We start from the raw sequence: 14,458 nt of genomic DNA, 5'->3' as shown, positions 1-14,458 counted from the left end.
CCTCTGACAATACGGAAAAACAGGAGCAGCAGATCGACAGCATCGGAAACGAGCGCCTCTCACTCTATCATGGCTTTCTCGCGAAGTAGCAGTGGCAAGGAATCTGCCGAATCGAGCAAGGTACGTGATAGCTCGAACGCGCCGCCCACATCGTGGCCACAGGTCGATACGCTTTCGCAGCCTGGGTCGGAGCCGTCTTCATCCAACAACACGATCTGTTCAGCTCACAGTCCCGCGCAGCAGGCCCTTGAGGAAGTGCAGCACGCTGGAGAGCCAAAATCGGCGAAGCGACGCTCCTCGCGTGCTCGCCTCTTTTCTAACGGCTTCACGCGGCTTCTGCGGTCCAGTAGTGACGCGAAAGGAAATGAACTAGCTACTCATACTGAGAATAGCGGTGACGATGGCCGTGATACCACTGAGCTTCCAAGGACCGGAGCAGTGGAGTAAGTGCTCCATCACGACGACCGGGTCAGTTTCAAAACTAATTTCAAGCAGCGATACCAGAATTGTTTCGATGACCAAGCAGGTGGCACGCGGTCTCCCATCACCGCTAGGAAATCGTCATGACACGGACGCAATCGAAGGATCTGAAGCCCCTTCGATGCCAACGACCCTGAAGACAATGGTCACCATTTTGTCGGAAATCAAAGTCCTTAAGGCAGACCAGAACCAAGAATTCTGGGCTATCGTTGAGATTGAGGGCGTACTACACAATCGCCGTGAGCTTGCGGATTCGAACATTGATGTGGTATTCATCGTCGACAACGGGTACTATGTCAGCAAGGACGGCCTCATGCGTGCTCTCGAAGCAGCCACTGGAGGGCTTCATCAACTTGATCGGGGTGACCGTGTCGCTCTCTATACGACTCACTGTACGCATGGCTCTGTAGCTAGCACGGTCCCAGATAGGCTGCTCCCGTTGCGTTCTGTATGTTCGGACACTGAGGAGGTTTTCCGAAATTTGACTTTGGACATCGCGAAGTATGGCACTCAAGAGTGGAACCCGCCACGCCCAACTCCGCCCATGAGCAACGTCATCCTGGCTATTGCCAAATCGTTGGAAATGGGATCGCCAAAGCACCAACGCTGCCACATGATACTTCTATCTCCCGTCTTCAATGTGCTCCATTCCGTGTCCGATACATTTCCGAACCTCCATGTCCACCAGATCAATTCTGCTGTGCTACCATTCGTTCCGAATGAGGAGCATAGGGAGATGGTCTGCCATGAGACATGCTGCAAGAACGTTACTGCCAGTAACTGGACTCACTATCAATCAGTTCCTGGTCGCATCAAGCAGATTATCCTCCAGGCACGTTCAACGGGTCCGGTTGGCAGTATCACAGACATACACGTGGACCTTCGGCCGAAAAGTGGGTGTGAGGTACTTGAGATCGATGGCTCTACCACATTGAATGCTCTTCGACCTGGGCAATCTTTTTGCTTTCTCGTCCGTCTGCGTGTCTCGTCAGCAAAGACGCACGAGCTTTGTGAGTCATCTCTGGATCCACTGTTAGAACATAGCTTGGAGGCCACCACCATACGACAAGAATTGTACTTGGCCGACAAGCTCAACGCCAAACTCGCCCACCTGCTCTCGGTCCAGGTCTTTCACAAGAATACCTTGAACGCTCCGGGCACTTGGTGCTACACCGAAGTTCCGTTGGTCGCGATCACAAGGCTCGGTAGGCTAGCGCCTCCACGCGATTTTAGTGTTGAAGTCCAAAGACGCCGCATCTTCTATAGGCTCAACAAACTCGATAATGAGGCGACGAAGAGGGAGATGAAGAAGTTGGCCATCGCCGTCTCTGATGAAAGCGAAGACTTGAAGCAGATCGTTCAGCGCATGGCGAAAGAGATCCATTGGCACCACGCAGTCCTTGAGTATGAGGCTTCATCCCGGCAAAAGCTACCTTTGTGTAGCGGTCCGATTGGTAAGGCAATGGTACACCATATGTATCAACACGAGACTGATTCACTGATTACAGAGATGGCGTCGGCGGAGCATCACGAACACATTCAGGCAATGCTCGACGCGAAGATGAATAAACGCAAAGGCATGGCTATTATGTAGTAGGCAGAAGCATTCGATTCTCCCCTTGAATAATTGCTTTGGCTTTGCTCTGTTTTGGAAAAACGTATGTTCTGCAAGTCCTTTCAGGATACCCTTTAGAAAAGGCGCAAGTTTTGCAGTCACAACGGGCCTTCATATAATGATACTGCGTGCTGGACTGCCTCATGGAGCTTTATACGATCCGCCTTTGCGTCACTTGGACAAAGGTGGCAACATTCCCAATTCTGCAAATTCACTTAAAACTTCCCTCATACTCTCACTCGTATCCACAAACCCATGCCACCCCATCTTCCTCGCCTTGTTCATACTCAGATCCAACGTCCCTCCTATCATACTCCCATCCGCAAACGCAAAAATCCGATCAATATCCATATCCTCCAGCTTCTGCGCATTCTTCAAGCCATGTTTCTCGATAATCTCCGCCCACGCCTTCTGCACATGCGGCTGCTTCGCCCAGCTCGTTAGCGTAAAGCGTATATGGTACGTAGCCGGGGGGCCGAATCCCCTGGGCGGCGGCTCATGCGGGGTCGTTATCGCCGTGTAGTCCTCCTTCCTAAATGAGGGCCGCCCGCACTCAACGCCGTACCATCCCGCCATCTTCTGCCAGAAGCTTCCCCACGTGAAGGGCGAGGAGTCCGCGGCGTTGAATCTCTGGTTCGACGCTTGTGAAGACAGGACGGCCCATTCTTCGAGGTACGCATTCAGCATGCTAGAGCTGCCGACGTGCGTGGCTTCCCAAGCTTTCAAGTCGCTCGGGAATTCCAGTGTAGCCTTGAGATGTGCGGTGACGGAGGCATAGATGCCGAGGGGGTAGACGAGGTTCATAGCCGCATCGGGTACGGCGCCCATGATGAAAGACGGCATAGCTACGTTCCACTCTATGCCCTGCGCGCGGCAAAATTCCCAGAGGAAGTCTTCCTGCGCATAGTAAAAGTTTGGCTCTAGCGTTACGCGCGGGTGGTGTTCTTCCTGGGGAGTAGCCGCGGGACCGAGGTGCACGCCGTAATTCTTTGCGCCGGTCTGCAGCATGATGCGCTTGGGCTTTATGCTTGCCAAGGGTAAGGCTTCGAGGAAATTCTGGAGGAGTGCCACTGACGCGGATTAGCTCCCCTCTTCTTTCGGCGAGATCAAGACATGGAAAGGAGGAGAGACGTACCGTTCACCCTGCACATCTCTTCGGCATCACTCCATAGCCCACCACCCTCTTTCGGCTTGACCTGCACATAGCTATAAAAGAACACGTAATCTGCCTTAACCCCTTTCTCCCTCAGCACGTTGGCAATCTCCTCTTTATCCTTTAAAAAGTCCAAGGGGATGTGCTCCGCATTACTCGGTAGGCCGTCCGGAATCGCAGGCGGTCTCCGACTCAGACAATATATCTTGCTCCAGCGCTCCGGATCCTGCGCTAGCACACGCAGCATGTAGTTTCCCGAGATGCCGTTTGCGCCGGTTATTATGGCGGTGAGGCCTTTGAGGGAGGCATCGTGGACGGGGAGGCCGTGGTAAATGCCGCGAGATTGGACGAGCTGCTGGTTGGGAGGCATTGGGAGGTAGGCTATGAAGCGGTGATAGCCTTGCGTTCTTGGGGATATTACATGTCTGCTGTGATATCCGCATGGTGTGAAGGCAACCGAGGTTCGTCATGACGTATTGCGGGGTTGTGTGCTGACAAGAGGATTCTGAGGTGGACGAAGTAGAGGTGCGGGGATATGCAGGGACGAGTACTAGACTAGGGTCGGGTATGAGAATAACACTTTGCTTCCCTTGGTGGAGTATGCTTTGAATGCATCTTTTGGTTTGAGTCGTTAAGTAACTACTTGAGACGTCCAGAAGACTTGATGTATATGAAAATAGCCTCAGTGCGAACTTGTATTCACAGTTCGAATTTGGTTGCAAATCTTGAATCTCCGCATGCGATCTCGAACAAAAAGGTCGCGAGACCCATGGGCGGCGAGGCGTGGAAATGATCTATGTAGAAAGTTGCAGCAGTTGATAGAAGTGGGATGCACGCTGGAGACACAGAGTGCGCAGCACTTTATCTACTCAAGCTCTCAAGCTCTCAAGCTCTACAACCCTGCAAAATCGCCCAGTAGTTACTATCGGCCCATTCAGTAGTTCAATTGGAGAATGGTATGTAATTTAGTTATCAGATGCTCCGAAAGTTATCGGTTACTTCTAGGTATGCCCTTATCAATCTATTGTGCTTTTAATCTTTTTTTGGAGTTGTCCGCGATATCATAACTTGTGACCCAGCACTGCATGCGACATCTTTTGCCCGACCCTCTTTATACCTCTTTCGCAGACTTCGTCGGCTGATCGACATAGCGTTCCATCGGTTCGTCATATTCAGTATCTAGCGGCTTCGATTCCCCAAGATCACCTCCATGATACATCGGCTTACGGTGCTGCTTGTCGTTCCGATCGAACGTCGATTCTGAGCACCGCACTTCCGCGACGGCAGCCGTCTCGATATTATTTGCCGACGCGTAGTGGCCTCGCTTGCCAATCCTGCGTAGCTTCATGTGACCACGTAGAGCATAGATGAAGAGGCCGAGGTATAAGAGGCTATATTTGTTATATGTTAGCAGGGTTGATCCAATCTCGAATGGCCTTATTGAAGGGAGAGACACGTACAACACAACAACAACCAGCCCCACTGCTTGAGGGCTTTGCTCTTTCTTCGCGATCAAAATTATATCCATGAGCAATACGAGGCCCCAGAAGGCCGCTTGGAAAACAGTCAAACCGGTAAAGTAAGCAGGATAAAGCGTGTCCCGGGCCCACAAGAGGATTTGTACCACATCCAGTAATAGAACGAGGACGGTGAGGAAAAGAAAGGTTACTGCAGCGCTGTGAAGAGTTAGCAACTCAAGATCGATCCGCAAATGGAGAAACGACGGAAAACGTACGGGTACCTGAAGATGCGCCGGGCATTATCGTGATTCAAGCCCATCGCTACAGAGAAGCCGATGATTATGACAAGCATCAGACATATTCGGATGATCCAGAAGGGGAGTAGAACGCGCTTTTTCCAATCAACTGTAGGTTTTGCCATGTTGCGCAGCGATGGGAAGGTGTGTGATGTGGTGCAGAGCTTGTGACGCGGTCGTCGAATATACCGAACGCCCAGCTGCAGGCGCGAGCAATTGATCGCAACTCGTGACTCTTGCGAGGAGCCTTGTAGTTTGTTGAACCCGAGCGATGTTGGGCGTCTCGCGAAGATGCCTGCCGCGCATTTCAGAAACGAGGTGCGAAGAGTGGGTTTAGCTGCAGATCAAGAGTTTCGCGATTATGAGAGAGGAACGAGGAATGTCGATCGGTCGCAATGGTACAGAGTGTAATAGGAAGCGACGTGGGGTGATGTGCAGGTCATGGTTGGTATGATTGTTTATGTTGATGACGTCGTTTGGACCCTGACAACGGTCGCTGCGACACACGATCGCGATTGACCGGTTTTCAGGCTGGCAGGACACGCGACGACCACGCGCTGCTTTGAGTGACTCGTACAAAGGCAATAGCTGAATAAAAAGCAACTCCTCCGTAGGCGCACCCAAAAAACCGCTGATTGTGAGAGTCAGAGGTTGAGTTCCATACCGATTCGAAGGTGTAAAGCTGCTTTGTATTGGCTCGTTGTCCTAAGTACTCACAGAGCTTCCAAAGCACACCCCGACGCCAGGTGCCCATATGCTATGAATAAAGAACCGGACTACTTGCAAATGTATCATCAGGAAGCAGTATACAGATATATCGGAATTGCCCCAGATACTCGCAATGCTGATGGCCTCATGTGCTGCGCTCGTAGCAAGCAGTAGCGCTTTACATGCGCCCAACGCGCGGTGCTCAACATGCTCAAAGCGTGCCACGGAGACACGCGAGCGAGCTGAAACAGTCTGAAAGGACACCTCAGCTGACCTCCATAGCATCCTCCAAATTCACACCTCCCTCCTCTTCGATCTCCATGGTCGCCTTGGCCTCAGCCTCTGCTGGGTCCTTGCTCTCCTCTTCTTCAGCCTCCTTAGCTTCTAACGCGGCTGCTGCAGCTGCCTTCTCCGCGACGTGATTTTTGATCTGAGGGTCTTTCTCGTTGAACAAGCGGAGAAGCATCGCTTTCCGATCGTCCTTGTCGACCATCAAATTCGCGCTGCCAGGGTGTCGCCACAGCGGTAGGACCATGCGAAATGGGAATCCATCTTCACCCTCGCTCTGCTCGACGCGCACAAAGCAACATCCAATGTCCATATCCTTCAACTGGTCGCCTACCTCACCGATCTCATGGCTTCCGTCCCTAGGCATTTTGGGAAACATCTCAATGAGAAGCTTGTATAGCGTGTTCTTGTTCGTAAGCTTGACAATACGTTGCTCCGCCCAGGGCTCAAGAATGCGGATTCCTTCATTCTGTAACCGCCAGGGTGCTTTCATGAGCTCGGCATCCTTGATCTTGTGGCTGACGAACATGACAACACCGCAGTGAATGAACTTCATGCCGCGGTATTTGTTCTGGTTGATGATTGTTTTCGCAAGCGCAGACGTGTAATAGACCTTGTTGAGAAGAAGGCCTTCCTTGTTCTTGACCATGAAGCGGTCACGCGGGAAGCGCGAGGAGATGCCAAAGAAGTTGAGAATTTGGGCTATCGAAGGGTCGTCTGCGGGAACGTACTCGAAATACTCTTTGTTGCTTTGCTGGCCACCCTTGGGCTTGGAGGGCTCGTCGACAGGGGCTTTGGTAACGGCGCCATTGGGAGCCTTGGCAGGTGTTTCTACTTTAGACTTGGAGTCTGAGTCGTTCACTGGTTGTTCTAAAGGAGCTTCTTCAGTCTTTACCTTTTTAATTACCTCGGGCTTCTGCACATCTGCATCGTCCAGCTTACGTTTTGACGGAGAAGTGCTCCCATTGGGCTGTTCAGTTGCATCGGAAAGCTCCACGGTCGTGGCTGCTGGGGTCGTAGCTTCTGACTCCTGCATCGCCTTACGGAGGAGCTCCGTATTGTCTGACGCGCTTATCTGTGCGATTTTGATATCGTCGATCTTCTCCAAAATAGCGATGAAGAAACCTCCCGTGTCCTGCAAGTGAGGATAAACCCTGACGCAACGCTCAAGGGGTATGCGCTCCTCTTCGGGTTTTTCGATAGGAGGGAAACATCCTGGGGAAATCTTGCTGGAGAACTGTCGCTCGGGCTCCTCCTTATCGTAGTTCTGCTTAGCCTTTACGAATGCATCCCAGCTGTTGAAAAGATGCGCAGTCTTTTCTCCACCGGGAACTGCAGAGGTGTCATAAACTTTCCACTTGTTCAGTCCAGGCTTCCTCTTCAGATTTGGCAGATGGCCGGAGCCGTCAACAAGCTGGACCTTGGAGATACCACCACACGCTTCAATCGCGGCAGCAACTACGGCTTCATTCTCAACGGGGTTCATGCTGCAGGTCGAATAGACGAGGCGACCGCCCTTCTTGAGCATTTGCAGACCGCGGAAAAGAATGCGTAGCTGTAGGTTGTGGAGACCAAGACCATCTTTGGGGGTCCACTTGCTCCACACATTGGGGTTTTTGCGCGCTGTGCCATCTCCTGAGCAAGGAACGTCCGCTAGGATGCGGTCGTATTTAAGATACTGTTTCTTTCCACCCTGGGAGGGTAGCTCGACAGAGGGGAAAATTGAGGCGTCGTGATTCGTCACAATCAGATTCGGGAAATTGAGCCGCTTGACTTGATGCGTTAACATGCCAGCGCGCTTGTAGTCGGTGTCGTTCGCGATCAGCAGACCGGTAGATCTTCCATCGTCACTGTAGTCACCCTCGCCGTCGACATTAGGGTTCTCGTCACGAGCGGCTCTTGCGACCCGCTCTTCCTCATCGCCATGGATCATCTCAGCCAGCTGTGCAGTTTTGCTGCCCGGCGCAGCGCACATGTCCAAGACGACCATGCCAGGCTTGACATCCAAGAAGTGCGGCGGGATCATGCTCACAACTTCCTGTCTGCTAATATTGCCGGAAGTGGTCTCGGCGACGAGGAACTTCTGGAATTCGGCGAAGGGCGCATATCGTCGGATGACCTTCTTGTGCGTCTTCATGTCCCATACTAACTCATCGGGGAAAGCTGCGACGGGTCTTGGGGGCTCGACGGGTTCGCCTTCAAAGTCCATAGACTGAATCGCAGGTATGTAGCGCTTCTTGAAGATCTCGCGCACGGCGAGCGCATCGGATTTGGTGCCTGTGAATCGGAAACTGTTGGGCAGGTCCGTGGCTAGTGTCTTCCACATCTCTTCAAATTCAGCTTCCTCCAGAAATCCGCCCCTGCGATAGTAGCTCTCGAACAGCTCATTCTTGCGCTGGATATCGTTCCATGACTCGGTCCTTGTATCTCTGCCACCGCCGCCGCCGCCACGACCTTTATTCTTACCGCGAAAGCGTCCGCGTCCGCCGCCCTGTAACGGTCAGAATAATGTTGCAAGTGTTGGAAGGTGTACTTACACGTCCTCCGCGACCCATTGTAGCGATTGGAGGAATATGGAAGGGAAGTTGGTGTGCAGTACGAGTTGCAACAGCTGCAGACTCGAACTCCAGAAAAGTTCAGTAGCTTGCGCGAACGATGGGGCGGGCTGATTGGTGGGGCATCATCACGTGGTGATAGGTGGGAGAAACTCTTGGCGGTTACCTAAGCAGCACTTTGAATTTTGCGTTTTCGCTTCCTGAACTTCAGACCTCTAGCCTCGACACTCGTCAATCTCATACTAACAACCAGCACAATGGCCGGCAGCACGTAGGTCAATTACTTTCTGATTGCTGTATATTGCTAACAAAAGCACCAGTGTTCCCTCCAAATCCTCGATCGAGGTCCCCGAGTCGGTGCTCAAGAAGCAGAAGGCCAACTCCAAGGCTACCGAGCAGAAGGCCGCCGACCTGAAGAAGAAGCGTGAGGTGCGATAAATAACAATCTCCCATGATCTGCATCGCAGTTAGGAGTATCAACGTTGGCTAAGACTGTCTTAGGCCAACAAGAAGAAGCGCTCTGTCATCTTCGAGCGCGCCCAGAAGTACCAGCAGGAGTACGTCAAGGCCGAGCGCGACATCATCGAGGCCAAGCGCAAGGCGAAGCAGGAAGACTCTTTCTTCGTCCCCGCCGAGTCTAAGCTCGCTTTCGTCGTCCGCATCAAGGGGTACGTTCATATACACATCCTGCGCCACAGCGGAGACTAACAATTTCGCAGTATCAACAAGATCGACCCTAAGAAGCGCAAGACCCTCCAGCTTCTTCGTCTCCTCCAGATCAACAATGGTATCTTCGTCAAGCTGACCAAGGCCACCATCGAGATGCTCAAGATCGTCGAGCCCTTCGTTACCTACGGATACCCCAACCTTAAGACCGTCCGTGAGCTCGTCTACAAGCGCGGCTACGGCAAGGTCAACAAGCAGCGCCTCCCGCTCTCTGATAACCAGATCATCGAGGAGAACCTCGGCCAGTACGGCATCGTCTGCATCGAGGACCTCATCCACGAGATCTACACCGTTGGCCCCAACTTCAAGCAGGCCTCCAACTTCCTCTGGCCCTTCAAGCTCTCCTCCCCCACTGGTGGCTTCCGTCCCCGCAAGTTCAAGCACTTCATTGAGGGCGGTGACCTTGGTAACCGGGAGGCCTTCATCAACGACCTCGTCCGCCAGATGAACTAGGTTGATTGTATGAGATGGCGTTAGGCTTGTGTAGAGGAACATTATCTGGGTCATAACATGGTGTCAATTACCTGGGTTCAAAAGTTAGCTTAGGTTCGAGGTCATGCCGGGCTCAGCCTGCAGGCCAGAGTGAGCCAATCCGCCTGAACAAGGACGATGATTGGCCGCTCTTTCATGAATGAAGATGTTACAATGATACCCTGTTCCTTCCCAGCTTCTCAAATTCATCCCTGTTGCTTGATTTTGATGCGATCATTGAGATCCCATTGCGTATTCTTCCTTATGCCGTTCTTACACTACGCGCTAAGCATCCTGTTCCCCCGCATTCCTGCTCACTATGGCAATGTATCTTGTGCTTGAAGGCAATTATTTGCTACGTGCGTATCACAAAACGCGCACCATTGATGAGCCTGCGCTGTGTGAACATCATCTGAAGAGTAGGGCGTCGCGTTCTCACTCTGTTAACCCTGCTAGTCTCCATGCCTTCCCCAGCCGCACTTTATCTCTCAACTCTTATAATCCTTACTCGCGCACTTACCACGTCGTACTGCACTAAATCTTGCAAGGCATAAGTAACCATACAGCCTTGCAGCGCCGACTGCGCTGCGATGCTGTAAAACCTTGCCACCTTTTAGCTTGTACCATAAACTCCATACTACTTTTTGTTGGTCCTTTACATACAACATCCAGTATTGAGACTTACATGTATGGTTATTGAGACGTGGCAACTATGTCTAAGCATGGTGCTGAGTTTGTGTTCTCGATTTAAGTAGCTACGAGGACACGAGGAATGCTTTGGTGTGCGCTCTATTGCACTATGCTTCGCTGTTTTTTTTTGCTGATTTGTCCTCTCTAAGATGAAATTTCCTTCCTTTTCGCTCTCAAGACCTACCGTTGCGTTCGTTCGATGGTGACCTACTGCAACATGTCCTACTGCAACATGTATTGCAATAACGGAAGTATGAGCGTGGCCCGAAATTATTGTTGACACCAGTGTACACATGTTTCTATTTAGAACCCCTTAGTATGTGCTGCCTCCACTACTACTCTATCTACACACCATCACATCCACGAAAAGCGCGAACCAACCTCCAGACATCCATACCAAATCTCGAAGCGCCCGTGCACACTCCACGACTCCTCTCCACTCGTCTCGTTTAGCCATCGTTCCATGGCGCCATGCTGTTTTGCCTTCTTTTGGCCTCGACCCTTCTGAACCAAGAATTTTTGCTGTTGGCACGTTAGTACTGTGGTTTCATGGATATCTTCAGATAAGTATCCGCACCGACATGAACTCCTCAGTAGTTGGTTGTTGGGCCGTCAAAGTTGAACATCTTGACTCCATCTTTATGATGGCTCATCTCTGAAATCTTTGAACCCTACTCTGATAGCTTGTCTGGTTTGAGACCACAGTATTCATTCAGACGAGAGATTGGAGATGGTCAATGGCCGCAAGGTAGTTAGCCTTGATTGGTGGCCGCAGTGCTCTTGTAGTAGGATTGTCATTGGTACTTGTAAAGGGCCGCAGGGCGGATGGAAGTCTTCACTTCCCGTCTCGGAAAACAATTGATCGCATGCTCATCGTAGGACGTAGGGCTGATGGGAGCAAGTCTAATACCCACTGAAACCATGCTAGGTCTCGATACAACGCAAAAGCTTGGTCACACTAACCCCAGGATGTCAGAAATCACTTGCTCGTACCATCGGCGCACCTTTTGTGCGATCTGTGCTCCAGATCCTTATACACCATCAACAAACATCGAAGCTGCGCCCATGTTGTGAAGTACACGCTGTAGCTTTCGCGCTCGATGGTTCTCCAGTCTACCATCCCAGAGACCCTCTGAATTTAGCGTGAGCGGAGTCCTGGACGCGCCACATCGGTTTTTGGGCCAAGTAAAGACTCTGAGTCGAGTTGATCGAGGACACTAACATGTGATTAAGCCAATAAGTTCTCATGGCCACAAGATGAGACGGCTTTATATACCTTTGCCACTGACTGTTAGCTAGTGCTTGGACCCCAATATGTCGTGGTCTTCTAATATATCTCGCAATTATTGCCCACAGAGGCTTCAGTGTGTTGCTTCGAGCGAAAGGCGCATTCGTAGTCATCTAGTAGGCGATGAAGGCCTCAAGGCAGTATCCTTCGACGAAATAGGGTTCTGACAAGTCCAACAGGCGAAGGAGAAGATGAATCTCGAGAAAATGACGTTCGGCATTTTCCGTATGTTGAGGGTAAACCCAGGATATAATATAGCAGTCGAGAAACTCCGCCCAAGAACATTCTACCACCGTTAGCAATGAGCGGAGGGAAAATCCTGTGTACGTACAATATTCACAAAAACTGATTGTTTCTATGACTTGTAATCAGGCATTCAGAATACCTGGAATCAGTGAAGATGGTCCGCTGTCCTTGCGATACTTTATCCACTGCTATCCTGGCCCCGAGGTCTTCCTCTGAAAATGAGAGAGCTATCATCTGGGCCAATAGTGGAGTGAACGTGTCCCAAGGTGGTGGAAGAATGGGTTCCGGTTCCCGTGGACGGAGACCAAGGAAATAATTTGCAATCCAAAAGCCGGAAGAGTCGATATTTTGGTCCCTTCCGTCGGCTATTCTTATTGTGGCGTCCTGAGATTGCGTCTAGGAGAGCATCGAGCGGGTGGTTATCCAGCTGTAAAAACGATATGGAATCAGTCCAGACAATTAGAAGTTGTAAATATCTTGCGATGAGTGGCAGGGTTTCCGGATTCGGATGTTAAAGCGCAACGTTTATGAGCTGTACAGGACAGAAAGTGGCAGCGCCTGCCGCTGTCTGAAGTCGAAAGTCGAAGCAAATCCTTCATGGCTCTCGATTCCAAGGGAAATTGAGGAAACAAATCTGAGCGAAAGATACGCAGCTGCCCCGGATATAGGCCCTGGAAGGAAGGAGACGATCACGGCAAGCTCCAGGATGTCACTGCACAAGTATCCAACAGCCTCCCACATGTGCAGATGTCCAGCAAATACCAAGCAATGAGGAAAGAAGCCGCAAAGTGTATCGCTTGTGCCTGAGCCTTTTCGCCAATCTGCACACATTCATCGTCCAAGCATATTTTTAGCACGTGCTCTCCAAAGGCCTTCGCAAGGCATTCCTGCGTAAAAATCGAGATCTGGCCGTGGAAGCACATACAGAACCATATTACAATTGTGTACGTTCGCCACATCCGTGTCTCATCAGAAAAGGTCCCGCGCCTATGGATAAGCCGGTCGATGCGACGGTACACAAAGGCTGCAAAGAATGGATTGAGCGACCAAAATAGCACAGACCATGGACCGGGCGAATCGTATAAGGAAAAGGTCTGCCAGGCAGCTACCGAGGCGAGTGACATGAGGCTGTAAAAGATACTCCGCGACCATGTGAGTCTCGGAAATTTGCGAAGCATATTAATGCTGCTGGAGATCCGATGGATGTGAATATGCGGAATTTTGAAGGGCAACAAGTGAATCGAAAGAGAGGATTTATTATCTTGTTGAGACCATCGCAGGACGTTGAGTTGCTGCAGTGGGTCGCCGGGCCCAACAACCAGGGGAAATCGAAGCTGATAACGACTTCTATAGTACCATAGGTAGTTGAGGATCGTTAGAGCTATGTCGGAGGCAAGTTACGCATGCAACGATGACGGATACCGAGGCAGTGCAGTGGCCAGGGTAACCCTCTGACCAATCCCGATCGGAAGTTGTTGTCACAGTATCGAAACTGATGCTGGTTCTTGGCGGATTTTGCGATCAAAGGACTGCTCTGGTAATTCAGCAAGCACCTGTCATCGTCGCCCGCACAGCCTTCGTCTGGCGCTAGACGTAACGAAAGAGGCAATGTTTCCATCTGTTTGTCTTCCTGCTCGATCAAGAAGCCATTTGGAAGGCGCAGCGGCAGGGGAGTGATTTGCATCTTCGAACGAGACGTTTCCTTGCACCTCATCAGAGCACAGGACGAGTGGGCGATAAAGTTGTCGACAACAATTAATCATGTGCACTTGAAGAGCTGGAAGGCCACAAGATACCGGAAGCGCCCAGACTGGCTTCAATACCGTCGAGCTGTAACACCAACCTAGCTGCGAAAGGGGAAATGCAGTGGACTCTCAACTGTGAGAATGCGTCTGTCTTCGCTTCTTGGAAGATCGAATGGTGTTCAACGAGGGTACGGCTTCGTCCTATGACTTCGGCGATATTGCTAAGCTCGCACGGGAGCACGGCGGTGAATCGGGAAACGGGAGACCCTTGCTCAAAACGGGATCCAGCTACGTCAAGTCGCCGGCGATTGATACGCGTGCTTGTACGGGTGATGGCAACATCTTCCAAGGAGACAGTAATGATAGAGACCCGTGCGGAGCTTCCAGCAACAACGTATAGTGCGAAGCGGTGACCCTAGCGTACCTAATTAGCAAGTGTCTACGAAAGAATACAGACGGTGACCCACCATCAGCGAAGCGAGCCAACGCGACGATGCGGTCGAGAAGCGAAGACCAATGTATTAAGCCGGACATGGGGCCGCTCCATCCCCGACGCCCCCGAGGGGTGCCGTCGGTGCCAGCCAGGGACCTAACCCCCCATCAACCACTCTTATTGTCCCCAGCACCAACAATTTGACCACGCTGATGGAGTTGATCTAGGTGTCCCCTACGGGAGCACCCATGGATTGTACTCGAGATCGAACATGTCGGGCAGCGGCGGGAAGTTGAGAGGCTGA

At 51.5% G+C, this 14,458-nt stretch overlaps 5 protein-coding genes across 5 annotated transcripts; 2 read left to right on the top strand and 3 right to left on the bottom strand.

Annotated features, from left to right (window-relative positions):
* Positions 1-69: 69 nt before the first annotated feature.
* Positions 70-2,074, top strand: N0V89_000231 (uncharacterized protein; the record flags this gene model as incomplete). The annotated part of the gene is made up of 3 exons (XM_056209055.1): positions 70-120; positions 163-443; positions 496-2,074. 3 exons carry the CDS (start codon positions 70-72, stop codon positions 2,072-2,074), a joined length of 1,911 nt encoding a protein of 636 aa, XP_056075877.1.
* A 192-nt stretch (positions 2,075-2,266) lies between these two features.
* N0V89_000230 (uncharacterized protein) lies at positions 2,267-3,618 on the bottom strand (the record flags this gene model as incomplete). Its single annotated transcript, XM_056209054.1, has 2 exons — positions 2,267-3,165; positions 3,231-3,618. 2 exons carry the CDS (start codon positions 3,616-3,618, stop codon positions 2,267-2,269), a joined length of 1,287 nt encoding a protein of 428 aa, XP_056075876.1.
* A 741-nt stretch (positions 3,619-4,359) lies between these two features.
* On the bottom strand, positions 4,360-5,129 carry N0V89_000229 (uncharacterized protein; the record flags this gene model as incomplete). Its single annotated transcript, XM_056209053.1, has 3 exons — positions 4,360-4,639; positions 4,709-4,924; positions 4,984-5,129. 3 exons carry the CDS (start codon positions 5,127-5,129, stop codon positions 4,360-4,362), a joined length of 642 nt encoding a protein of 213 aa, XP_056075875.1.
* An 848-nt stretch (positions 5,130-5,977) lies between these two features.
* On the bottom strand, positions 5,978-8,555 carry NCL1 (tRNA (cytosine-5-)-methyltransferase ncl1; the record flags this gene model as incomplete). Its single annotated transcript, XM_056209052.1, has 2 exons — positions 5,978-8,491; positions 8,538-8,555. The coding sequence occupies 2 exons, from the start codon at positions 8,553-8,555 to the stop codon at positions 5,978-5,980; spliced, it is 2,532 nt and encodes an 843-aa protein (XP_056075874.1).
* Positions 8,556-8,812: 257 nt separating this feature from the next.
* Positions 8,813-9,734, top strand: RPL7_1 (60S ribosomal protein L7; the record flags this gene model as incomplete). The annotated part of the gene is made up of 4 exons (XM_056209051.1): positions 8,813-8,826; positions 8,876-8,984; positions 9,057-9,223; positions 9,275-9,734. The coding sequence occupies 4 exons, from the start codon at positions 8,813-8,815 to the stop codon at positions 9,732-9,734; spliced, it is 750 nt and encodes a 249-aa protein (XP_056075873.1).
* Positions 9,735-14,458: the final 4,724 nt, after the last annotated feature.

Source organism: Didymosphaeria variabile (genome assembly GCF_027946475.1).
Source record: "Didymosphaeria variabile strain IMI 356815 chromosome Unknown scaffold_1, whole genome shotgun sequence".
Classification (NCBI taxonomy): domain Eukaryota; kingdom Fungi; phylum Ascomycota; class Dothideomycetes; order Pleosporales; family Didymosphaeriaceae; genus Didymosphaeria; species Didymosphaeria variabile.
This window is presented reverse-complemented; position numbering and strand designations above follow the sequence as displayed.